This window comes from Symphodus melops, assembly GCF_947650265.1.
Source record: "Symphodus melops genome assembly, chromosome: 1".
In the NCBI taxonomy this organism is placed as follows: Eukaryota; Metazoa; Chordata; class Actinopteri; order Labriformes; family Labridae; genus Symphodus; species Symphodus melops.
Genome location: NC_136691.1, coordinates 33,769,415 through 33,795,954, shown reverse-complemented (window position 1 = coordinate 33,795,954; position 26,540 = coordinate 33,769,415). Strand labels below are relative to the sequence as shown.

Genomic DNA, 26,540 nt, shown 5'->3' with positions numbered 1-26,540 from the left:
TTTAACATCAATAATCAGTAGTACTATTAGATCAGCTCTGGAGACTGATGACAGGTGAATGCACCATCGATACAGTCAGCATCCCGCTTCATGAGCATGTCCCTCTATATGAGGACGAATCCTTCCCGGTGTTTCAGCCATGTTGTTTTATCTATGCGTCCACAGATAAAAAGTAGTTACAGCAGCGGTGTCCTCTCAAATGCATCTTTGTTCAGTTTGAATCTTAGTGTCACAATATACTATACTATACTATATTAAAAAACTACAGATGACACTAACAAACAGATGCATTTGGCTGAAATTCGCCACTTCACAGGGTAAATCATTGAACCGAAACACGGGTATTGTTTCAACGAGTCTTACAGGTTTCCATGGCGACCTTAAAACAGAACAGATCTGTTGTGAGCTAGCTTGACAAGCGTGTTTGACTCTGTGCAGTGACAAACACTCATCGTACAGATGTTGATAACTGTTGACTCTGTCACATCGCCTCTACACTGCCCCCTACTGCCCATGTATATACTGCATATTGCATATCTGTCTTGCCCTTGTATTTTAAGGAGACGGGGCAGCCATCATGCGCACACAAACATGTAGTTCACAATAACTATTTCTCCACCCTAAATGTAGCTCATATTGTATTCTCTGTCTCCCTGCAGCTCCAGCTCTCATTCTGACCCCCAGACTCCTCCTCCCCCCCCTCCCAAAGAGCGAAGTCCCTTCTACCCTGGCGAACAGGAGAGAGTGCAGGACACAGGATACTTCAATGCCAACTCCTACCAGTACCAGGACACTGAGCTGTAGGGTCTGCACACCCTCAGCCCCCTGGACGAACGTGTACCATGCACAGCACATGAAGTCTGTTCACACACTCACCATTCCATCACGTCTGCACAAAACGCTGCTGACTCTGAACTGACTCTTGCTTCTTTAGTTCTTCTTTGCTTCAAGTCAAAGCAACCTGTGCTATCCGTTTGGATAGGACCACACTGTCTACGCTTTTGTGATTCTTTCTTATGTACAACTTTAAATGGTCCACACTGAGGGACTATGAAGCCACTTGTTTTCTTGCCTATGCAACTTTTCAGTTTGTGCACAGCAACTGAAACCTATTGCCACGAGTTCTGTCCTCACGAAAAACCTCAACAAACCCCAAAACCCCACAAAGCGCTTTATCACACCACCCCCTTCTTTTTAAGCTCCTAATATTTCCAGCCATGATCGACAAAGGTTACGTATATATTCTATTATACAGCATATATATATTATATATCTAAAGTCAAGTGTTTATACTCTGTCTTTGCATTCCTACGTATATATGACAATGCAGTATATATCTATATATATATACATATATATATATCTATTCTATCTTGTAACTCTGGAATTTGTTACAATTTTTTGAAGTGCCTTTTCCTTTTGTTATTCCCATGAGGTTTTGGGTTGTCTTTCCTCCGCCCCTCAGCCACCCAGCCATACTTAAACCTCTGCTGCTGTCAAGCTTAAAGGGAAACCAGGGAACCAGTGACACCAAAACCTTAATGCTGTCCCCTCACACTGTACTGTTTGCAGAAAACACATCAACAAAGATACAGTTCACACCAGACAGTCTGCCACGTGTAGAAACGTCATGTCTGACCTCTAGAGCTCAGAGAACCACACCAATCCAAAACAGCGTCAAACTGTTGAGATTAAAACGGCCCGCCGACTTAATAAAACCAAGAATTTGGAGCAATAACCAAAAAGAAATAACAGAATTAGTTTCATATTTACACAACATCACACTGAGTGTGCGAAGCTCAAAAACTCTCTTCTATTGTTGTTCAAGATTTGTAAATCATACAGTTTGTTTTACAATTATCAGTTCTGAAGTGACAGAAGAAGAGATCGTTACATTTCAGAGGTTCATCAAGCAATATTGTAAGGTTGGAATAAAGGTTGTCAACATTTTCAATTTGTTGATACTGTGCATTATTACATGTTTTATAATGATACAGTCGACGTTGTTTTAATGATCGATAGAGTCAAAAAGTGCCAAAGCTTTAAAAAAGATCAAAAGAAAAAGAAAACTGTTTTGAACTAAAAGCTGCAGTGAGAGACGTAGAGCAGCAGTGCCGACCTTTCTAATCCGATAGTTATGTCTCCTCCAGTGCTGTGTCGAGGTCGCTCATTAAAAAGACCAATACTTTACATATCTATTTCTTATGGAAGTTGTAGAGGGGAGGAATGAGAAACAGTGCGAGTAAACTTCTTTACACCGTTTGAAATTGCACAAACACTGGCAGGGTTTCAGTACTGATCTGTGTTTGTGCACTGAGATGTTGTGAAATACTTTACCTGCAATTTCAGGTAAAATTATTCCTCTCAAACGCTCCTGTTTTTTTTGGGTTTTTTTTAACTGTCAATCATTAAAATAAAAGAGATTGTATCGTTTTAAACGTGTGGTATCTAAAAGTATCAAGGTCTCAAAAATGCTGACAATCGTAATTTATACTCAAATGACATCAAATAAACGTGATTGTCCCACTTTCTGCTGTGACAGCCGTTAAGATGGCTTCTTAACCTCACACCAAGAAAATGCTCATTCGATATTTTTTTGTCTTCTGATGTTTTTCTTATTATATTCCTGCAGGTGGCGTCATCTTCTTCTTTTTAGCAATGATGGCTATCACTGCCTATGCTAATAGCTCTGTGAAATGACGAGTGAAGTTTTGCTGTTTACTATTTGTCTTATTGTCAACAAATCCAATGTTCAGAGACAAACCAACAATGAGTTGATCCCCTTTATATCGTGTGTGTGTGTGTGTGTGTGTGTGTGTGTGTGTGTGTGTGTGTGTGTGTGTGTGTGTGTGTGTGTGTGTGTGTGTGTGTGTGTGTGTGTGTGTGTGTGTGTGTGTGTGTGTGTGTGTGTGTGTGTGTGTGTGTGTGTGTGTGTGTGTGTGTGTGTGTGTGTGTGTGTGTGTGTGTGTGTGTGTGTGTGTGTGTGTGTGTGTGTGTGTGTGTGTGTGTGTGTGTGTGTCCCCCCACTGCAGGGCAAACCAAACCAGGACCCTGAATAGTACCACACAATAGACACACAGCTATACGCTCGTGCAAGCACTGCAGTAGGACTATTTGACACCAAACTAAATCTTTTCTTTGGATCGTTAATTGTTCTCCAGTGATGCCATTATGCCTCTACCTACAGCATCCCTGAGTGGACGGGACGGTCCCCCCCCCCCCCCACACACACACCTGTAGTTGCAGGGCTAACGTTTAGAGAGAGAGAGAGGTTCATGCAAAAAAACATGCATGAAACCCTTTTTGAGCCTCTGAGTAAAACATAACACACTGAAGGAAACACCTGTCCCCTCAGTGGGATCCCAGAGCTGAGAACCTTGAACCCAGAGGGAGTGTGACTTCACTCTGTTTTTAAGAAGACATTACTTTATAACAATATAATTGATATCTGCTACATTCTCTAAAATGTTGCATTTTATACCTTTAACAACCATTTTCGCTGCTGAGTTCTGTACAAACACCCTTAGAAAGCCAAGTGGGACCATAGCCTACAATCGACCCCTCGAACCAGGACCTTCAAGTGTACCTTAAGATCTTGCTTGTCCATGTTTATGTGATTACAAAAGACATTTTCACAAGGATGAGGGAGTTTTTATTAAAGCCCTGAGTACACCTACTAAGTGCATCATGGTCACCATGATCGCAGTGCATTAGAATAAATTGACTTCCTCTTTAGCAAAAGAGCGAACCATTAGCATAATACAGCTAACCCGGTGGACACTGAAAATGTCACCGTAGCCTGTGGTTATGTCCGAAACCAACCACTCGTTCCCTACTTCCTACATAGGGAACTCTTTGTAATGGCCTATATAGTGCGCAATCGGAAAACTGCATGATGGTGTATAATAATTGGATAGTGACCATCGGCTATATAAAGTATGAGAATGCTCACTTACATTTTGGACAGACAGCTTGTGGCACTTAACTGGAGGGCTAGCAAGAGCGCCGATACAGACCTTGAATACTTGCACATAATCACAGCTCTGTGTTGAATTCAGACCCGAATTTATTTTATTTTACAACAGGAAATAACAGATAGAATATGACACTGTATGTTAGCTCTGATTAGACTAATAATTATTTTAATTGTGATGAAATCAACACTATGTAGTGTTGTGCAGATATTTATTAGGTCTGTGGACATCAAGCGCGCTTCTCGTAATCCAAAGCCTTATTTATTCTTCCTCTGTGCCATAGAGCTACTCTATTTTTTCAAAATAAAACGTAACAACTAAAAGAACACCATATGTGTATTATGCCTCTGCTCAAACTAGTCCCAAACATTGGACTATTTGCTGCTTTTCAAGTGTCCAGCTGTTGTGACAAACTACTCTGAGAGTCTTTTCTTTTTTTTTTTTTTAGAAATTCAAGTATATATTTATAAGTTTTTTTTTAAAGTCTAATGTAAACACCATAAAGTATGTAGAAACGTACATTGTTGGTTGTGGTCTTTATGTGGAGTTTTTTGACAATAAGAATAACGCAGAATAACAGCAGACTTTGAATGAAGACTGTAAGAAGCGACAGAATAAGACAGGCGGAGTATCTTGACTTGGAGCCGTTGGATGTCGTGCCTAAGTTTTCACACAGAAACTTGTCAAGATAAAATAATCTAAAATGCAGGATCCACCCGAAGGCCTTCATCATGTCTTTGATTATGTGATGTATATTTTCTATACATAAAAATATCACAGTCAGAGGTCCTTTAGTGAGAAGGCTGATGCTTGTTTGATGCCCTTTTGAAAGTTTCAGGTGCACAGGAAAAACTATTTTCTAAGCACCAGAATCGTTCCCTTGAGCACAAGAAAGTTCACCAGTGTGCACCAGAGAGTTTCTACTGTTCCGTCTCATGTGATGGACCTACTTGTCTTTTGCCAACTGTGAGAACCAGAGATATGTTGAAGAGTTTCATGTTGTGCACGCAATACTTCTCATGCGCACAGAAAAACGTCCTCGTGAGCACTTAGGTCTTTCTCATGAGCTTGTAAAACGTGAGCCCGTATAATTTAACCCAGATTAGTAAAATGTTCTCGTAAACTGTGTTGTTGAATTGAAAAACTTCATAAGGAGCTTGTAAAATTTGAACGAAGAAAACAAAATTCTCATGAGCACATAAAACTTGACTTGTGATTGCATCGAAGATTTTCGTGTGAAGGACAACTTGCTCATGAGCACAAGATATCCTCTTGTGAGCACGGGTTAGTTTTGTGTGCGAACGAGACACTTGTTTGTTTTCGGTCCACATCGCTTCAGGGGCTCCGTACGATTTTAACCACAGAGGGAGGCAGATGATGTTGTTTACACACGCAGACATTTCCCTCCACAAAGCTACCAGAAATGGAGAACAGCAAGAGTAAAATCTTCAATGAGCTGGCTCAGTCATTTTTGTATTAAGTCATCCACAGAGGGGATTAAATCTTATTTATACTCCCATGAGAACCTGGGACGGAGGAGTCCTGAAAGGAGGCCACATGCTGTATAACCCACAGAGAACTTGTCCCAGCTGTGACAGGGACCGTGAGCTCTGTGTGGGTCTTGGTGACTGTGGTTGAAGTGTGAATGAACGGTGTCTCAGATGTTTCAGAGCTTCTTGATTGTATTTCTCAGTTCACTCTTTACCTCCACACACGAGTTACAAAGTGCTGACTGCTGTTGTTGAATCCTTGTACTGTGTCATGGCTGAGGGTTGTGTTACAACGACTATGAGAGGAACGAGTGTTTCTGCTGAGTTTTTCCATGTTTTCACCTTAAAACACCAAATAAAACAAAAGTCTTAACCACACGTGTAGTTAATGTACTGTGATCATTTAGGTGAACAGAAAACTATCCGTGAGATTAGCATAAGTCTGGTCCCTCTCTGGATCTTTCTATAGAAATGTCTATTTTCAGGGTTACACTGTGTATGAGTGTGTTAGTTCCTGAGGTCCCAGAGCGCAGAGAGTGCTGTACAGGCGGTGCAGGAGGAGACAGAAAAGAGCCTCCGGCACACCTGAGCATCCTTAAATAATCACTTAATATTAACCTGAGAAAAGGGTGTAGAATAACAGTGTGCACCTAGCTCTCTCTCTCTCTCTCTCCGTCTGTCTCTCTCTCTCCCTGTCTCTCTGTCTCGCTCTCTCTCTGTCGCTCTCTCTCTCTCTGTCGCTCTGTCTCTGTCTCTCTGTCTCTGTCTCTCTCTCTCTTCCCCTCTCTCTGTCTGTCTGTCTCTCTCTCTCTCTCTCTCTCTCTCTTCCTCTTCCTCTCTCCCTCTCTCTCCCTCTCTCTCTCTCTCTCTGTCTCTCTCTCTCTCTCTCTCTCTCTCTCTCCCTCTCTCTCTCTCTCTGTCGCGCTCTCTCTCTCTCTCTCTCTCTCTCTCTCTCTGTCGCTCTGTCTCTCTCTCTCTCTCTCTCTCTCTGTGGCTCTGTCTCTCTCTCTCTCTGTCTGTCTGTCTGTCTGTCTGTCTGTCTGTCTGTCTGTCTGTCTGTCTGTCTGTCTGTCTGTCTGTCTGTCTGTCTGTCTGTGTGTCTGTGTGTCTCTCTCTCTCTATACATACAACATTTAAGTCTGTACACAGGGGTCTGGATTTTCTGCATGTTCTGGTTTATGTAGAACATTTGTATTCATCATCAGAATTCAGCCGATAGGAGCTCGTACTGTATGTTGGTCCGCTATATGTCCACATGGACTGATACTGCTGCATACACCAAAGCCTGCTGCTACATAATTCGTCACTACAGCTCGTAATACAAATGTTCTCCATAAACCAGAACACTTTCCATGCAGAAAATCCAGACCCCTGTGTACAGACTGTATAATCTGGGTGAATACAAACATTTAACGCCTGATAATCAAGTTTGTGAAAATGTAATTCAACGTTTTTCAACAAAAAGTTTATTTTAAAACTAGTCTAAAAAAATACATTGTTCCTCATGAAATTAAGCACACCAAGTTATTGCCCATCCAGTATTACGAGCTGTAGTGACCAATTATGTAGCAGCAGGCTTTGGTGTATGCAGGAGTATCAGTACGAGCTCCTATCGGCTGTATTCTGATGATGAATTTATCTCTATAAACAGATGCTGTGTCTGTGTTTGAGTGCAGTTTACAATCTGTTCCCTATCAAACATGAGAGTCGTTCCTCTAACTGCGAGCTTCGCTGGAATTGTGGTGAAATTTGAATCTTCCCAGGGACATTTATGGTCAAACGATGATGAGGCGAAATACTGTATGCCTCCAGTAAATCATAGACTCATTATAGATGAACAGGATGAGAAGAGTGGATTATGACCCAGCTCTTTAGTGGAAGGTCAACCTATGAAAGCTGCGTGGTCACGACAGAGGGGAATAGTTGAAACATTGAATCGTTTTACATAAGTAGGATCATGTTTTTAATCCAGTTTCTTTTTTTGTACATGAAACGTACAATCCTATTTCCTGTTGCAGCAGATGAATACAAGTTCTGTCTCATGTAAAAAAATTTCCCACATGTACATGAACAGACCATCCTTTTTTTATCAAGAACTTATTTCCGTATTTAACATTATTTGAGGATCTGAATCAAAATATTTCCTCTCAGTGCCACAAATCAGTCTTCAGGGAAGCCAGTTTTCACACTTCAGAATCAAACAAGAACAATCTGTTCTTGTTTCCAAGTCACATAATGCACATGTTGGTACCACCCACCAGACCGGAACGAAATACAGAACGAAATAGAGAACTTATCGGATTATGTCATCTATGTGTTTTAACCAGTTTCATTTTTGATGAGGGAACAAGCTCTGGTTGTACTTCTACTGATTGTTTATCAGAGGGGAAAAAAAAAAAACAGAGTGGAGGAGTGGATCAATGCTGCCCCTGTGAGGAACACACCAAACACTGTGTTAACTTTAGGGAGTGGCAGTCGCTCTGTCTCAAGGGACTTGGGTTATTCACCAACTTTCTTAAACTGTGTTTTCCATCAAGAGCCAAACACACGACTGAAAACCATAAATGATCAATATTAATGTGAATCTAAGATCTGCTCAATTTCAACTGTTCAGATTACTGTAAGTCCTCCCAAGTTCAAGTCATTAAAGTTGTAAATCTAAATATTAGGACGATCACTCAATTGACATATTGGTACTAATACCAGACTTATTACCAGTTATATAATACTTATAATATAATACTTATAATTTATACTTATAATACCAGACTCTTTTATTATAGCTGCTTCAGTCTACCTCTCTCTCTCTCTCTCTCTCTCTCTCTCTCTCTCTCTCTCTCTCTCTCTCTCTCTCTCTCTCTCTCTCTCTCTCTCTCTCTCTCTCTCTCTCGTTATGAATTGGCACTATACAGATAAAGACTGGTTGATTGATAAATTGATAGTATGGATATCATATTGCTGGTTAATGATGATATCATTCCCTGTACTCTGCTCTTTGCTGACTGTATTGTTTTCACTTGAATGACTTGTGGTTGTGTTTTTATGGCCTCATGTCCTTTCTTGGTTTTGTTGAATGTTTTCATGAAGTCTGTGTTGGCCTCCTTCTTTAAAGTTCATGAAAGTTGTCATAGTGAAACAGAATAAAGACAGTGGAACAAATGTTTCCATTGTTTTATTGGAAGTCACAGGTGGTTTCAGCTGGATAATGACTGATGTCTAAATTGGACAAATGCATTGGCAATAAATTACCCAATATTGGCTATCTGGGACTTGTGTTTTAGTTGCTGTATTATTGAAACGTGTCGATATTGTTTGGTTTTTACTTAGTTAAAGTGGGTATCATGATGATTCTATTACTCCTGCTTCTGTCCTTGGAGGGTGTAGGAGTAATGGAGCGTTCCCCCCTTCTTTAGGAAGCAATCATGGCTGTGGGTTCCCACCTTGATCTGTCTCTGACAGACTCCCAGCTCGTCATCAAACAGGATGTCACTGTCGAAAACCTCGAGCCTCAGGATGTCGTTCTCTCTTGCCTTGAAGTAGGAGAACTCTTCCTCCCACCACGGATGTTTGTTGTTGTTACGAACGGATGTTTTACCCAGAGAGGCGGAGCTACAGAACACCTTGACAAAGCCGTCGGTGGTTCCCAGCAAGTTTGAGGAGAGGTCACTGGCCCTCAGGTTGAACAGCCTGAGCTGAGCATGAGCAGCAGTCAAACTGCAGAGGAGCAGCAGGAGGAGCGACAGACGCGAGGCCATGGCTTCACAGGAGGCTGAGGAGAAACAACACATACTGTACTGTATGACGAGAGTCTACAGAGGCAACCAGATCATTTATTTTTAAAATAGAAAACTTCATGTTAAGTGCAAGCATAAACTTCTAACTATTTCATGTCTTAATGAATGTAACAGCTTCAAAAAGGTTTTTTTTATCTCTTAACCAAATACACGTGTATTTGCTGCTTGAATTGACTGTAACATTTCCACTGTTTTAAAACTATAACTTATATATTCGGGTTATTCATACCTGCTGACTTCAGTTGGAAAATAAATCAACACTTAAATCAAACCACTTTCACGTTTTACAATGAAGGTGGCCTTCAATTTAAAAGGCAAACAAAGACATGACTTGTTGATCATTTGACATGTTTAATTAATGGCTTTCCTGTTTATAATTAAATAATAATCATGTTATTACTATTGTAATGAATATTAAGTGGTTTCATTCATTGACAACAAAATGGGATTTGTAAAAGTGTGTACTTATTCATACTTATATGCATATATATTTATTATTATTATTTATTTTAATTTTGTTTTGTGTGATTAGAAAACTTTTCTATTTTCACATATTGTTTTTTAAAAGGAGCAACTTGCAAATAAAACAACACAAAAGAAAAAATAAACAAAAATAACTTCAAATAAAAGACGGCTTTCAGAAAAATAAGAAAATAAAAATATATTTTGTAACAACACTAAATGCATATAGGTTAATTGCATTTAATTTTCTTTGTGTGAGACCTAAAACATTAGCTCATGAAAGAGTGTTAAAAAACTATTCAACTGTTCAACTATTTCTAAACTTTAAAAAAAAAAAAAAAAATCATATATTTATCAAAATTCTCTTTACAGCATTAAAAGAGCTTTAAAGTGATTTTTATTACCAAAAGTTGTGACATCTTGTTCGGCTGATTTGTCATATCTCCTTTTCATTAAAACATAAAAAAGTACAAATCTTTCAATGCAATCAATGAATATTTAACTGCGTGTTAAGTTCAGTGTTGGAGCACAAAACAGTAAGACAACATTTGAATGTCAGAAACACTTTGAGAACATGAGGTATTTTGTAAAACCTATGTTCTGTGAGGAAATAGTAACAGGTGTGCTCTTACCTGCTGTGTTGGCGCTTGTCTCTCAGCACAGTCTGCTGCTCCTCATGTTTTAAAGAGCTCATATCAGCTTTTTCTCACCGCCCACACATTACAAGCTGCTTCACTCTCAGCGTTACACATCATGAAAAACTATCAACTTGGGTTTTGTGTTGGTTTCTCCAGCAGCTGTGGGACATGTTTGTCATCCTTCCTTTTTCTCAGTATGTGTCACTATGAGCAACACCTTCATGAATAATGCAGACACAAGGAGGTGAGATGAAACTGTACTCATTACCACAGTAGTCTATCTATTTTACTATGGTGACACATTTTAAATCGATCTGGGGATCCCGGACAAACATTGACCACATCCTAAAACCCTCGTCATGAATTTAACTTCTCCCCTTCCCCCTGAAACATGTCTCTTCTCCTCCCTAGCAGAATAGTGACGGCTCAGCGTCGTCAAGCAGTTAGAGACTGACGTACAGTACCAGTCAAAACTTTGGACACACCTGACTGAACTACAAATTATTATCTTTGGACATTTTGAGGAAATGCTTACATGTTTAAAAAAAAAAATCTATTAAAAATATTGAATTTGATGTACAGTTATGTATTCATTTCTTTTTAAAACAAACATATTTTTATTATTTTAGATGTGGAAAATAGTACAAATAAAGAAAAACCCTTGTATAAGTAGGTGTGCCCTGTATACAGCTTATACTGTACCAAACACCAAACTAGTGTATGAGTGTAGCAGTGATGTCTACCAGAAAAACTCAGAGGGGCTCGTTGCATTTAAAGAGACACGCACACCAAAACAGGGCGTTCTAAGAGAGCTGGTTTCTACAGGGTCACAAACATCTCCTGCTGCTTGATTCATTTATTTTGACCAAATCACAGCACAGATGTTTTATTTAGACCACTGGGGACTGCTTGAAAAGGTATATAAGGTAGGTTATATGTCCTCTTTAAGTGCACCAAGAAGAAGGTACTGTATGTCTGCACCCTTTCTCAGTGCCACAGAAATACTGTGTTATCTGTTTTACAAATATGGTAAAATTATTGTTTGGCAATGTTTTACTACAAATGTTCAATTTGCATATTCCGCTTTTGTATTTTAAAAAATATTTTTGATAAATGTGCTTCCCCTTGGAGTGCTTTGAATCTCTGACCATGTCGTTGACCATGATGTTTAATCATCATATCAGCCTATTTGGTTTAAAATCCTTACATGTATAGGTATGGGTGTGGCCCCTAATTTTAAATAAATAATCACCCCACTGAATAATCAACCCACCCTTTGAATTGCCCCCTGGGGACAAGTACATTTTTTTAAATTGAATTCATTTAAATTGAATAGCCTTTCGAAAAACACTAAAAAGCCTAGAAATAGACTGGTAGAGTGACAAGGGCCCATGAATAACTTCAGTTTAGTCGACGATCATGCCTAAACCTTCGATGTTTTGAACGAGGAAATCGTTCACTGGCAAAATACATTTAATGACAACGTGAGAGACGCTCAGACTGTTTGTACAACATGAGCTGTTTATTTCTTCTACACATGCCCAAAGACCTTTTGAGATGAGGGTGCATGGATGTTTACGGCTCTGGTATCGTGTCTCAGTCTAGGATGTAGGAGAAATAGAACGTGGCACCTTCATCCAAGTTGCAGTCAAGAGTGTGGTTGCCCACTTTGACCTGATGCTGGCAGACTCCCAGCTGGTCATCAAAGATCGGGTCGCTGTCTAAAATCATAAACATCAGCCGATCATTCTCCTTAGCATTAACGTGGATGAACTCCTTCTTCCACGACGGGTTGACGGTGTTGCGTTTAACGGACGTTTTCCCCAGATAGGCTGGACCACAGTAAACCATAACGTAACCGTCTGAGGTTCCAAACAGGTCAGAGGGGAGACCGCTGGCCCTCAGGTTAAATATCCTGAGTTTAGAATGGGCCACATTCAGAGTGCACAGGAGCAGCAGGAGGAGAGGCAGAGAGGAGGCCATGACTGCACAAAACACTGAGGAGAAAAAAAACAAATGATTGTGAAATAAATCCAGAATTTTTTCATTCAGAATTTTGTACCTTTTCACAATTTGTTTTCAAATGATATAGGAGCCACTAAAGGGACAATGACAGTAAAAAAGTTAGAGAAAAAAAGTCAGAATAAAAAATATTCCTCTGCCGTAAGAAACCTATGGTCGAGAATATTTCCTGTGAACATTTTTCATGCTCACAGGAAAGTTTGACAAGCCCAAAAGGAAGTTTAATTTGTAACAAATAGGTGAGAGTCTGTAGCCACTACTGTTGTCAGCTAAAAAAAATAGCAACTCCCCTGGTTAGAGATAAGATGAACCTGTTTGTTCTCTTTGCACTCATGAGGCAGTGTGAACATTTGGCTCCAGAACATCTGCTTCTATTTGGGATGTTTCACATTTTTACTAAATTTTACAAAATGTCCCAGACACACGTGTGGACCTTCAGATTACTTAATTTCCTCTTTCTGCAGGATGAGATGATGAAAGTTAACTTTTGTTTAGAAAATGTATTAATAAATATGGAGGATTAAAGTGTTGATGCATTAGTATGTGTTGGAAAGAGCTCATTAATTCAACATTTCTTTGAAGATAAATTTAAATAACAGTTTGAGTTGCAGTTGTTATTTTAATGACAAGTGAAAAATGGTTACAACAAAATTCCAGCCTGCATGGCAGCAGTTTGTGAAAAGGTTTAAACAGAAACATAAGACCTGTATATGACGCTATGATAATGAACACTTTGCCCTCTCCAAACTGTTACCTCTCGGACTTACAGTAAACTAAGTTGGAAGATTATTAGATAATTTGTGGGAATGTCTATCAGAAGTTTCATGGTGCAATAACAGATCTTCTATCTGGAACACTTGGTGTGAAAATTATTATGTGAATGAAGATTTCAGGTCAAAAACCTTAAAACTGCTGCACTGCTGCTAATTAGATGTTGAAAGCCACCGCACACTCTTTACATCAGTGGATTTGTGAGTTATTAGAGATTTTAACTGGTGATGTCGGTCAGCTCTATGTACTGACTATTGTATGTGAATGATAGGAGCTGGCTTCTGTTTGGTCAGCTGAGTATTATTACAATGACTAATTTCATGAGAATACAGGCACACAGTGATATGCGTGCCTGGATCAGTAGCTCTCTTCTTCTGCAATGAATCAGGTAAGCCAGGTTATGTTTAAGAAGATACGCACTGAATGCTGCCAGATCTGTGAGTGTGTTTACATCATGGACTTGATGTAAACTTTTTCCCAGTTTACATGCAAACAGAGAAACTGTACCTGGTCCTTCATATCCCTGTATACATAATAACATTAATATCTCAATCTCTGACTAATGCATCTCATTTGTGCAGGTGCATGATGTTTATGTTTTTACAACACAAACCATATGTGCCAGCAGCAACATTTGGCTCAGTACAATGTTCCTGTTAGCTATTAAACTCTGTATTTATTTTCTTTTTAAATATTTGCCTCCTTTCCTTTGGTTTTCAAACTTCTTTTATTTCTCTTTTTTGGTCTCCACCAACTCCTGAGAGACAGCTAAGTGTCCCACTATGCTATGTGACTTTGTATTCTCAGCCAGGAGAGTATAGTTTATTTTACTTTTAGTTTGATGCCAAAAAATCCACTTGCCTCAACTAAAACAAGCATGCGAATAACAAAAGTAACCACAAACATTAAAGTTACATCAGGCAGCTCAACAATAAACAGAAACTCAATAGAAGTTTGTGGAGCTCAAAAAATCTGTACATCTAGTTTAGAAATCTCTCGACACTTAGCAAGAGAATTTTATCAGATATTTGGCAAATCTGGGAATAAATTCCTTACCTATACATTTCTTCACAAATGTGTTCATAAAGGTGTCTTCTAACACGTATAACACGATTTAAATCCAGCCCCGTGGGAGATGCTGAAATTTGGGGTACCTGGAACCTTATATGAAAAATTGAACGTTAACTTTAGGTAGCTTGTGAGGGGTCAACCTCGGGGTTATTCAGCTATCTGAATTCATTGCAAACATTTAGCAACTCCTTGGTGGGAAAATGGCCATGCCCACTTTTACATGTACTATTACAGTAGCTATAGAGTGTATGTTGATTTTAATATCTTGAATACAAGTTAAATAAGTATTGCACCACATTGTCAAATGTCTTAGGGATCCAGGTCTTCTCCACACTCGCATTTTTACAAACACCTGCATCAAGCCGGACTGTTAAACCCCATCTGTTCAAATCTGTTCAACAAAACAGGAGTTCCTGGTTATGACAGTGATTGATTTGCGAGTTACTATAGCCATCAAAAACCTGGCATCCACATTTTCTAGTACAAATATCATGCACCATCTATTACCCTGTAACTCTGTGACTGGATTCTAACCTGTAACACATTAACATCCTGACACTTATTCCAACCTGTACTAACACACTAACACACAGACACTTATTCTAACCTGTACTAACACACTAACACACTGACACTTATTCTTCTTTTACACTTTATTCTTGTTGATAGGTTAAATGTTTTTGTATAGTTGCACTGTCTTTATTTGCTGCTCTGTGTGCCCTGAATTGCCCCCCGGGAACAAATAAAGTTTTTTGAATTGAATTGAATTGAATTACTCTGTACCTGAATGACAGTGTGTCTGGTTTGATAAAGGTTCCTATAAGGCGATGGCTGAGTTAATCTAACTAGAAACTGTACCTCCAACAGAGGGTGAAGCTGCAAAGCAATCTCTCCAGGCCTGTATCAAAACCTGGGACTGGAAGGTTCAGCAGAGCATGTCGTTTGGACCCCAGTGACGAGGAATGGGTGGGAGGAGTTTATGTTTATAAGCTGGTTCAAAAACAGGACCCCATGACTCCTGAGGAGCTACTATGGTTCACAAATTTTCTTTGTAATGGGGAGTGGTGTTGATCGTATCTCAATATGCAGAAATGGTAAAGGTACAGCATGCAAGAACTGTATCAGTGATGATATAGAGCAGAGGTTCCCATACATTTCAGCTATGGGCCCACAAAATAACTGTGCTAGAGTCCAGGGAACCCCACAGTCTACTTTTAGTAATTTGTTGTAAGAAAGGCGAGAACCACAACAGGAATCTGTCTATAGAGCTGGGCCGCAGTCGACCAAAGGTGGTATGTGTGCCATGTATAAACTGTAGGACTGAGTGGACATTCAATAATGAACAGACATTTAGGTGATGTGAGAGTTTTCATCTAGAGGAAGGATTGAACATAATGTAACAAAATGTTAGTGTTTTTTTTTAATTGTTTTTTTAAATTATTGTTTTATGTTTTATTGTTTTTTAAACCCTGCTTGTGTCCTTGGGTTTTTTGAAAGGTGCCCTTAAATAAAATGTAGTATTATTAGGGGTGGGACATGATAAAAAAAAAATCATCTAATTATTCTGGGCTTTCTAATTAATTATTCAAAATTAATCGCATTTTAAGTGCATCACAATATTTGCCCTAAAAAGAAACACTTCTTCATCCAAATGGATTTTGGTGGATGAATGAATGCAATGTTACTTGCTTCCCAGTTTCATAAAGCTGTAGAAGATTGTTTGAAATAGTTCTTCTGCACAGCAGCTTGAAAGTTGGATCACACAATGTCTCATTTGTACTTGTGCCGGTCTAGCGCATACTATGACAAACAATTCCATGCTGTTTATGAGGCAAACTGTGATTGAATGTGTTAAAAAAATGGCGAACAAAGCTTAATCATAATTAAAAAATTAATCATAATTAAAGCATTAAAGTCCATCCCCTAATTATTATTATTATTAAAATATGCCATTTTCCATCATTCAACTTTTTTATTTGGTGATGGAAGGCATCTCGCGACTCCCCTCTCAGTGTCTCACGAGCCCCCAGGGGGTCCCAATCGCCCCTTTAAGAACAGTAGAGTGTGGAGAAAACCTGGACCTGTAAATTTACATGTAAAAGTGGGCATGTCCATTTTTTCCACCAAGGAGTGGATTTTTTGCAAAAAGAATATTTGCAATAGATTCAAAATCCTTGAAACCTTAATGTGTCCCCTCGCAAGCGACCTCAGGCAAAGGTTAACATTTTCAATTATTCACAAGTAAGGTTCCAGATACCCCGACTTTGAGCATCTCTCAGGAGAGTTGGATTTAAATCTTTTTTATACGTGTTAGAAGAAACCTTTATGAACACATTTGTGAAAAAATCTAGAAGTAATGAATCTAATTCCAGATATTTGTAATATTCCCTTACTAAGTACATTCATCACTACAAGAATAGTGACAACACTGTCACTAACATGGATTTTAGTATAATTTTCTTCTTACATGTTTTTAGGGAGGCCTCTATGAAGGAACTCATAAATAAATCTAAACCTTGAACATTAGGGAGCAGGGATGTGATAGAGAAATAAAAAGGGACAAAGCTGAAGTTTTAAAAGAGGTCTTACCTGAAGTCTTGATACCGTGTTTTTCACCTCTCAGGACGATGTTGTGTGTATTTAAAAGCTCACAGAGCTTGGCTTGAAAAAAAAAAAAAAAAAAAAAAAACTTCAGAGCCTTCTCAGCACTAAACCAAAGCAAAAGTTCAACGTTTTTTTGTTTGTCTGTTTCAATCCTCTTGTATTGACACATTAAATAGTGCTAGGTCATTTGAATGACCCAAATGCCAGGTCCTAGTTGCTGGGTCATTTCACTGTGTTGATTTTGGCCACATTGACCCAATATTAGGTCACTGAAATTTACTGAAGTGATCCAACGGCTGAGCTGCCCTTGTCACAACTCAGCGCTGGGTCAAAAGTCCCGCCCACTTACTTACTTGCATGCACACGAAAGACCAAATACATCTCCATGCAATGTGGCACTGTGCCCTGGATGCTTTGCGAACTTTCATACAGCCTAAGTGTGACGAACACAAGTGTTCAGAGATGCAGAGACTAAAGAATCAGTTCATGTTTTGTTTTTTTGCGATCAGGCGCACATAGTCCACTGGATTGGACATGTTTATAACTTTATGAAAAAATCCCATTTCTGGAAAGAAAAGAGTTGAACATGTTTTTTCAACTAAAAACACTTGAGAAAAAAATCTTAACCAAGGCTTTCATAATTCATGCATCGCTTCACGTGATGCTGTCGGGAAAGGACGTCTCGAGTCATGTCTCTTAAAACGGATTTCCTCCTTCCTCTCTCCTCTGCTTCGTTTCCTCCTTGCATCTCTGGTGGGCGGGACTAAGACGCAAGTGGAGGAGACAACTTTTTATGCAAATAAGAGAACCGGGAGCCGCGTTTGTCTCGGTCAGTCTCGGCTGCTCGCAGACAGAGGTTAAACCTGTGCATTTATGGGGGCGGCCATGTTGAATTCACCAGCACTGATTCAAATGCTATGTAATGTTGTCATGGTGATAGAATGTTTGGGAAAAATAAAGCGATCAAAGCTTCTTCTGGAACTTGTGACAACAAAGCCATTTAGAATCTTATAAATACCAGCTCTGACCAGAAGCCTCTTCAGTTCACGGATCAAGCCTGAGACGAGCAGTTCACACAGTCATTCAGAGACGAACAGTTCACACAGTCATTCAGAGACGAACAGTTCACACAGTCATTCAGAGACGAACAGTTCACACAGTCATTCAGAGACGAACAGTTCACACAGTCATTCAGAGACAAACAGTTCACACACTCATTCTGAGACTTGAACAGCTCACAGAGTCATTCTGAGAAACAACATTATCGACTAGACTTGTCATCAACTACACAAAGAGTAGTACATCCAAGACCCTGTTTCACCTACAAACAGTCATGCAGCACTACAGATCCCAGCGCAGGGAAGCTCAAACTTCCAGTCAAAGGAGGGAAGAAGAGAGCTGGGAAAACCAATGTGATCCCCATCCCCCATCAATTCTGGGAAAGCCAATGGACTCGCACATGGTTGCAGACCTGAGGATCGAACTTGTTCGTACGGAAACCCTTCTGAGAAAGGAGAAGTCACGACGGCTGGAGTGTGAAAAACAGAACAGGACGCTGAGAGACCAAATGAAGCACCTGAAGCTGGAGGAGAAAGACTCAAGGGACCCAAAGCTGCAAGAATCCTTCGGCAGCGGCATCAAGACCTCAACGCAAACTCTGACCTTAAACAACCAGCTGGAGGAAATGACCAGCAGGTGTCAGGAGCTGTCCTCCAAACTGGCAGCACAAGAGGCAACCAACGAGAACCTGCAGAAGGAGATGAGGGACCTCTACGTACAACAGGACACTCAGTGGTGGAGGGCTGAGATCCTCCAGATAGAACTGGAGGAGATCAGGCTCCAACATGAGAAGAGTCTTGAGCGGTCCTCCAAACAACCAGACTGGCAGACGATCGCAGACCTGAAGATCGAACTGAATCGGATGGAAATCCATCTGAAAAGGGAGAAGGATCTGAACAGAGCCGGGTCAGGAAGAAACCTCCAGATCGTCAAGGAGATGGAGGAAGAGTTGAAAGTAGAGAAAGGTAACAGGCTGGAGTGCCAAAAAGAGAACAAGACTCTGAAAGACGAAATTGAGCACCTGAAGTTTGAAATAGACTTGCGTGATTACTTCGCTAAACCCAAGAAGGAGTCAAGTCAGGCGCTGCAGAAAAAGGCGGAAGAAAGGGAGTCCCAGTGTTTCAGGATTGAGAGCTTCCAGAAAGAACTGGAGGAGGTCAAGCTTCAAGCTGAGAGTCTTGAGCTGTCTTCCAAACCGGCAGCAGAGGAGGACTCCCTGGTGCAGGAGACGGAGGGGATGAAGGAAGAGGTCCTGAGAGATGAGGTGTTAAAGAGTAGCTGCCTTGACCTGTCCTCTGGACTCAGAACACAGGAGACAAGTCAGGCGCTGCAGAAGAAGGTAGAAGACCTCCCAAAACAAGAGGAGGCCCAACTGTTGAGGGCTGAGAGCCTCCAGAAGGAAGTGGAGGAGCTCAGACTTCAACCTGAGGAGAGCCTGGAGCTGTATGCTAAACCTGCAGCAGAGGAGAAAAAACTGTGCGAGCAGGAGAAGATCTCTACTTGGAGGAAGATCAAGAAGGCCTTCACTCCAAGTGGTCGTCGCCAATACAAGCATCAGAAAAAAACAGATGCTGCTCCGTATGTGACCACCTCAGCCTCTCCATCATCTCCCCAACCTCCAGCTGCCCCGACACACCGGCTGTAACAGGCCAAGCAGGCACAGTGGGGACATGTAGAGTCCTGACAGTCTGAAGCCGGCTGCTTTCTGCCCGTCAGGACTTGACCTGTTCACTCTGGGTCTGCGTGGGTTTTTTTCTCCGGGACGCTCCGGTTTATTCAATAAAAGTTTGATTAATCATTTAAAAAAAGATGTGAAATAAGCACTCTGTCTATATTTTAACAGAGAAATGTCTCTAAATGCATTTTGAATAAAACAAAGTACACAATGTGATCCACAATGTTTTTACATTTACGAGTACTTTGTTCAGAAAACATCTTTGGAAGCTGAGCTTTGTTCAAATACTTTTAAAAAAAAGTGAGTATGGATGGAGACATGAGCTAATCACACCTATTCAGTCCCATCGCAATAATTCACGCAAATTCAACCAATCCTTGCGATTTCTGGGCGACCTTGCAATTTTGTCCAATCACCGCAACTTTTCTGCAAATTTGAACAATCAAAATAATTTTCGAGCTATACGTCACCAAAGTTTAGTGACCACGGACCAAACTCACTTCCTGTTTATCTGCACTCAGGAGAGTGAGCATGAAGCGCTGCAGGTCCTGTCTCCATGACAACCGTTTGTTGACAATGTGCCGCTGTGTAGCTGACACTGCTCCGCCACTTTTTACGGCATGTTTAATATTTGAGATCGTTTTTTAACCCAGCAGACAGTGTGTGTGTGTGTGTGTGTGTGTGTGTGTGTGTGTGTGTGTGTGTGTGTGTGTGTGTGTGTGTGTGTGTGTGTGTGTGTGCGCGCGTGTGGCTGTCTTGGCGCCAGCTCCGTTTGTTCAGATGGTTACAGAGGGGAAGGAAGCGTTCGGCCTGGCAGAGATTCTTTATTGTTGCGTCGGTCTGATAAGAAGTTATTAATTAATGAAGGAGACAAAAACACACAATGATACAATAGAGTCTGATTGTGTGTGTGTGTGTGCGCGCGCGCCAACTTCAACAGGAGACAGACAGATGTTCTGTGTGTGGGTGTGGTCACGTGTGTGTTTATTAACATCGAAGCAGACAGTGATTTTATACGTCTGTTTCAGCTCATTTACATCAACGCTGCAGTAGCAGTGTGTGTGTGTGTGTGTGTGTGTGGCACACACACACACACACACACACCCTGCTAATAAAAGAGTTTCTCTTCATTTTTACTATTTTATTAAAAGAAATCAAACATTTCATTTATTTTTTAAATATATTTTAGATTTTCTTTATAAATGAATGCACACAAAGTTATCGACTTCATTATTTCTATTTCTACAGGAAACACATTTCAGCCTTTGGATGAAAACGTGCATTTTAAACAACAACCGAGGAACTTCAGCTCATCTCGCCATCGTTGAGTAAAACATGGGAGCTTAAGGATCCCATGAATATGATCGACAACACTAGAGGCCAGAGGGCTAAAGTCTATCAAGCTCGCCACAGAGCGAGCTGAAGAGTCTTTAAGGCGGCTGTGGGGGTGCAGCTGTGATGGATCCTACGTGCACCAACATACAAAGTATTGCTGAACGATTTTAGGAAAAGATTTAATTGTGATTTTTTCTGGCAGAAGTTGCTATTTCGATTTTTATCACAATTTTCTTCCTATCAAGCTTGTGCAATGTTCTCAATGTACAGTAACATTTACAAACATGACAGGAAATTACATCATACTAGTTAAAACTTTGCCAGAACTCTAAATTAATAGAATGAAAACTAAAGTTAAGAATTGATTTCACATTTATTTATTAAGAAGAAACACACAGACGGTGTGATGTTCTTGTTTTTAGTGTCAGTTTGACAGAAATCTGGTCATAAGTGTTGATATATTTTGTGCCTTTGGGGTTGCCAGGTGACTTAGTTCACAGAAGTTATGCAACAAGAGAAGTCAACCATAGATATATATAAATGACTAGATGACTCATGCTGGATTCTCCGACGTAGCAACGTGGCGGCCATCTTGGGACAGGCAGCTGACGCTCTATGGGCGCAGATGGAAGGTAAGTGATAAACTTAAACAAAAATACTCTTATCGCCATGAAATATTGACGGATTTACAAACGGTTTGCTTTATTACAAACCGTATTATACGTGGGTATAACACATGATGTTTGTACATGTTGAAATTGCCGCTTTTGTTTTTGAAAAACAACTTAATTGTGAAACATAGTTGTTTTCCAGCCTATTTGTGCAAGTTATCACTGCTGAGACAACAATCAAGTTTAATTTATCGACTAATACGAAACCAATAACGTCTGTATACAACCTCATTGATGTCTGTCTGAATGTCTCTGTGGATGTTGTTGTATTTATTAGCTGTCTAACTTGGCTTAGAGGCTTTCGTGGTTGCACCTTGTTACATTATAAAGTTGACTCAGTTTACATAGATGTAAGTCTGAGGTCAGCTGAGTTAACTTTGATTTAAGATCTTTAATCTGTTGTCTACATGTTTCAGCTGGTCCTGAAGAGAATACAATGCAGTTAGTGACAGGCTAAATAATTAGTTACATGTGTATGTGTGCATTGTTAGCTACATTATTATTATTATTGGAATTATCTTTTTTGTTTTCTTTTGTTGTTTTTGTTTACTTTAGGGAGTCAGCAGGAGAGGGTGTGGTTGGATACTGAAAAAAACTCAGCCAATGGATTGTACATTATTCAATATCTCTGTGAATAGTTTTTATTTCATTAAAGTTATTAGAAACAAATACTGTTCCTTCTCTGCTCCACCTAGCGGTAACATAATATCAATCTAAAATAAATACAGAGGCTATATTTCACTGTTATGTATTTTGTTATAATTATACTAGAGGATGCTAATGTAACATACCTGGGACAATGTTAGAAAAAAATATTTAATATAATGCCTTGTGTGTGTGTAGCCATTGCTTTAGCTTTCTGTTTATATTTATGAAAGATCCTGGTTAAAATGATCCATTGATGCAGAAATACACGTCTCTGACCATACCGGTCAAGTTTTGGATATAAAGGAAAGAGTTATTTAACAACTATTTGTCTGACGTTTATAACAAATCAATCCGTTTGAAAATCTGTTGAAAATTGATCAAGTTATGCTTATTTAAATAGTACATGCACCATTAACAGCAATGTACTGAGCGGAGCCAGCTGCCTGTCCCAAGATGGCCGCCACGTTGCTACGTTGCTCCCGATCGGCGAGCAGCGCGAGTGATTTATATCTATGGTCGCGACAACAATGACGTCACTGTCAGTGGCCGGTGAGTGAGAGAGTACTGTCCGAAATGTTTTCTAATGTTTTTGAGTGAGTGCACTATACAGTCCACTACTTTAAACTCACTATATAGTGAGGAGGGAGTGAGTGAGTGATTTCGGACACAGCCTATCTATTAATAGCCTTTTTAATCGGATGTTTCACAGTCGATGTGGTCTGGAGTTTAAAAGGTAAGCCTCCATAGCTAACACCACGGTATTCTTCCCGGTCTGTACCCGTGTTTGAGTCACCGGTGTACGTCTTTGGTTGTCGTAGTTACGGTATCTGTTAAAACATGGAAACAGTCCACGCAAATGGCTCTTTGTCAAAACGTTGTTTCCAACATCTGCTGTCACCATGACAACCACAACAGAGGTACACGGCTAAAAGTCGTCAGTGGTTGAACTGTTCCACCTGTTGATTCATCTGCAGAGAGGATGTCCGAGCGGACTCTGGAGTATTTCTTGAGTCGGGGGAGGATTGAGAGGAGGGACGCTGCGGAGGTCAGGTGGTCTCACGCCGTGAACAGCAGGAGCAGACTGACCGAGGCTCTAACAGGTGGATGTATGCTTTAAGTAGGTTATCAGTGAGCCTACTAAACACTCTTATTTAATCCCTGTCTTGATGAGAAAAACAGAGTAACAACAAACACACAACCAGAGTTGATCCATGTCATGTCTTATTAAAACACAGTCTCTTAATAGGATTGTCAATACACCAGAACTTTAAACTTAAAAATGATTCAAGAAAGAAATGTGGAAAAAAAAAAAAAAGGTCCACGTGTTTCAAAAACATGGTGACAAAAGTAGAAGGCTGAGAGAGCCAGTATGGGGTAATTCATTGATTTGAATTAGCCCAGCAGATAGTTGCAGGCAGGCTCCAGCACACTTTCTGAAATTATACAAATACATTGGACTAGTATTTATTTTATACAAGTGTAAATTAGTCCCACGTGTGTTTTTGCAAAAACTGAAGAGGACTGTCCGCTCGACACGGCCATACGACATTTAATATGTAGTTAGTTTAATAGTTGTCCACTTAGGGAAATTCTTTTTCACAATTCCATAGATGTGTATGGTACACATTTAGAAAGGTTGTTTAGACAGAGACATACACATCAGACATTGTGGTTGGGGGGGGGGGGGGGGGGGGGGGACTGTACAACAAACAGCTGTACAGTCACTGAGACGATAAACAAACGTGAACTTTTTAATCTGACTCACAACTCTCCCCTCAGGTCCCACGCACATGCTCGAGGCTGATGTCATCATGAGAGGTCGAGAGCCCCGAGAGCCAATCATGGCTCATCCTCCTGACACGGACAGTGACATCACACTGAGGGAGTGGCTCCAAGCAGTGAAGGAGCACGATGTAGGACTAAAACTTGACTTGAAGAGGTGGGACACAGCTGGAATTCCTCTCGCGTGTCCCCTGTGTGTGACGTTAACACTGTTGTTTACCCTCCCTGCAGATTGGAGGCGCTGTCTCCCTCCGTGCTCCTGCTGCAGGAGGTGCTGTCTAAGTCCAGCCTTCCTTTGTGGATTAATGCAGACATCCTCTCCGGTCCTGGAGGACAAGCTACACCTCTGCAGCCTCAGTCGTTCCTCTCTGCTGTGACGACTCTGCCCGCTCACACTGTTCTCTCTCTGGGCTGGACCACCGGAGGGACTGCTGGGCCCGAGGACCCGGGTGCAGACACTTTTTACCTGCTTAATGGGCTAACAGGGAAACCTGTATGTCATGGAAACAGCACAGAGAGTTCATTCTGTGAACATACTTTTTCATACTAATTGTGTAATTACTAATTAATTATATGTAGATGAGTTAAAACTGACTAAACTCATGTTCTATATATTTTATGACTGAGTACTTGCATTTGGTCAAACATTTCCAACAGTTTTAAAAGCCAGAGAGAGATCAGTAATTTCATAGTTGTAATGGTCTTTGTGTTGTCGGCGGCCGCCATGATGAGCCGCCATGACAGACACAAAATGTTGATCGTCACATCAAAGACTGCTGCGTAAGTTAGTAGGAGCCGTTCTGTTGCTCGTCATGTAAATTAAACTCTGACACATCGTCGGTTATTGTCTTCCTCAGGTCTGTATGGCCTGTTCATATTGACGACGTTCAGCAATCATTCCCGTGATTGTCCACCAGCCTCGACTTCCATCTTTTGTTCTTGTTTTGATTGAGCGTCCCCCGGCAGCGGATTTTACATCCTGTACCTTTAATCTTGTGTCAATATCAAAGAATTGTGTCCTCAAAAACACAATATATATGCACAAATAGAACAAGTACAAATAAACAGATTTGCTAGTTTTTAGTGCTCTTCTTTTGCACTGCAGGTTTGCACTGGGGTTGGGGGGATTGCAATTTCATCTGTGCTGTATGTTTAACATGGAGCATATTTGACAATAAACAACCTTGAACCTTGAACCTTGAACTTGAACAGTTGAGATTCTTCATATTTAAGCATATTGAAATCATCTGGTGCAGGTTGTATTGTATTAAGTATGTATTCATTAAGATTATTCTGCCATTTAGTTTTAATGGCTCAAGTTCACTTACTTAAAACAAAGGGTTGGAGTACAATATAAAATAAATAAGATCTATGGCCAAATAAGAATGTCTATATCTAGTGTTTGGATGAAAATATTTTTTTGAATAAGATCCAATCAGAAAGAGTTTGTAGAATCAATAATGAAGGCTGTTAGTCGTGAGTAGTAGAAACTGTGATTAATAATGTGGATGTTTTTGTGTTTATATTTGTTTCAGGTTACAGCTGGGATATGGTGCATGTGATGGAGGACTTGTGTAAGAGTCTTAAACATCCAGTCACCTTCCCGGTGCGAGCCACTCTGATGGCCCAGTCTGTGTCCCAGCTCACCTGGCTGCTGCAGCAGGCAGACAGGTGAGTAAAAACACTGCTGGGACAGGAAGTCATACCGGCACTACAACATGTCTCCCTGCTTCTCACCTTTAACATTCACTTTTGTTCACTGTGATATCTTTCCCATGTTGTTCTCAGGTACTCTCTCACTGTGTGGACGGGTAAGGATGATGAGTTTACACTTCAGGACCTCCTTCCCTACAGGAAACAGTTTGACATGAGCAGGATTTATTTCGACCTGCCAGAGTCACTGAGGACCGAGCTCAGTCTAACGCGGCAGGATTTAAAACACTGAGGAGTTTTTCAGAAGTTGGTCTCCGTTTTTGACCACAGCAGACCCACGTCATTGACCTCCGCCATCGCATAATTAAGTCACCTGGTGGGAATGTGGTCTTAGAATAACACGTTTGTCTTTACCTAGCCTGTGAATGTGTGTCAGTCGGGAAGGTAAGACTGTGATCAGTGACTTCAGTGCTGTAGATGTTCTGTATTTAACTCTGTAAAACACTTTGTGTCACGACCATTTTGTTCTGGGGAGGCCCAGCACAAAGGGAGTATGGAAGAAGTTGACGCATCACAGTTTGTTTACCTTTTAAATCTGTTGTTGAGTTTTATTGAAAGAATGTTGCAGAAAGTGTTTTTTAGAATAATCCTTGTATTTTATCTGAACGAAAAAGTTGATGAATGGTACAAAAAATAAGGGTTCAAACCGTCTGGTCAAAAACAATGTGGCCACCATACACCACCTCACACCTGCCTTCCCCCAAACCAAAAAAGGCACATCAGTATATGCCGCTCTGTTTACGTCATACCTCACGTCATTAGCAGGTAAAGTAAAACAGAAATAGCCCCATAACTGTCCTAAATACACCGAGTAATAATAATAACATAAAC

The 26,540-nt window shown here is 40.4% G+C and overlaps 2 protein-coding genes across 5 annotated transcripts in view; both read left to right on the top strand.

Moving 5' to 3' along the window:
* LOC306828294 (tight junction protein 2-like) overlaps positions 1 to 2,870 on the top strand; it is a 104,112-nt gene extending 101,242 nt beyond the window's left edge. Inside the window, exon 23 of the mRNA XM_079350678.1 lies at positions 660 to 2,870. Coding sequence (XP_079206804.1) covers positions 660 to 804 — 145 coding nt within the window. The 3' untranslated portion in view covers positions 805 to 2,870. The remainder of the gene's footprint in view (positions 1 to 659) is intronic.
* A 19,789-nt stretch (positions 2,871 to 22,659) lies between these two features.
* On the top strand, positions 22,660 to 26,150 carry fam151b (family with sequence similarity 151 member B). Of its 4 annotated transcripts, none has more exons than XM_079347664.1 (6): positions 22,660 to 22,763; positions 23,189 to 23,331; positions 23,994 to 24,153; positions 24,228 to 24,445; positions 25,532 to 25,667; positions 25,785 to 26,150. In XM_079347664.1, the coding sequence occupies exons 2-6, from the start codon at positions 23,319 to 23,321 to the stop codon at positions 25,939 to 25,941; spliced, it is 684 nt and encodes a 227-aa protein (XP_079203790.1). In that variant the 5' UTR covers positions 22,660 to 22,763; positions 23,189 to 23,318; the 3' UTR covers positions 25,942 to 26,150. The 4 variants fall into 4 exon arrangements, with proteins under 4 accessions (XP_079203790.1, XP_079203788.1, XP_079203789.1 ...); XM_079347662.1 differs by having other exon boundaries at positions 22,661 to 22,763; positions 23,189 to 23,314; positions 25,785 to 26,149; XM_079347663.1 differs by having other exon boundaries at positions 22,736 to 22,947; positions 23,189 to 23,314; positions 25,785 to 26,148.
* Positions 26,151 to 26,540: the final 390 nt, after the last annotated feature.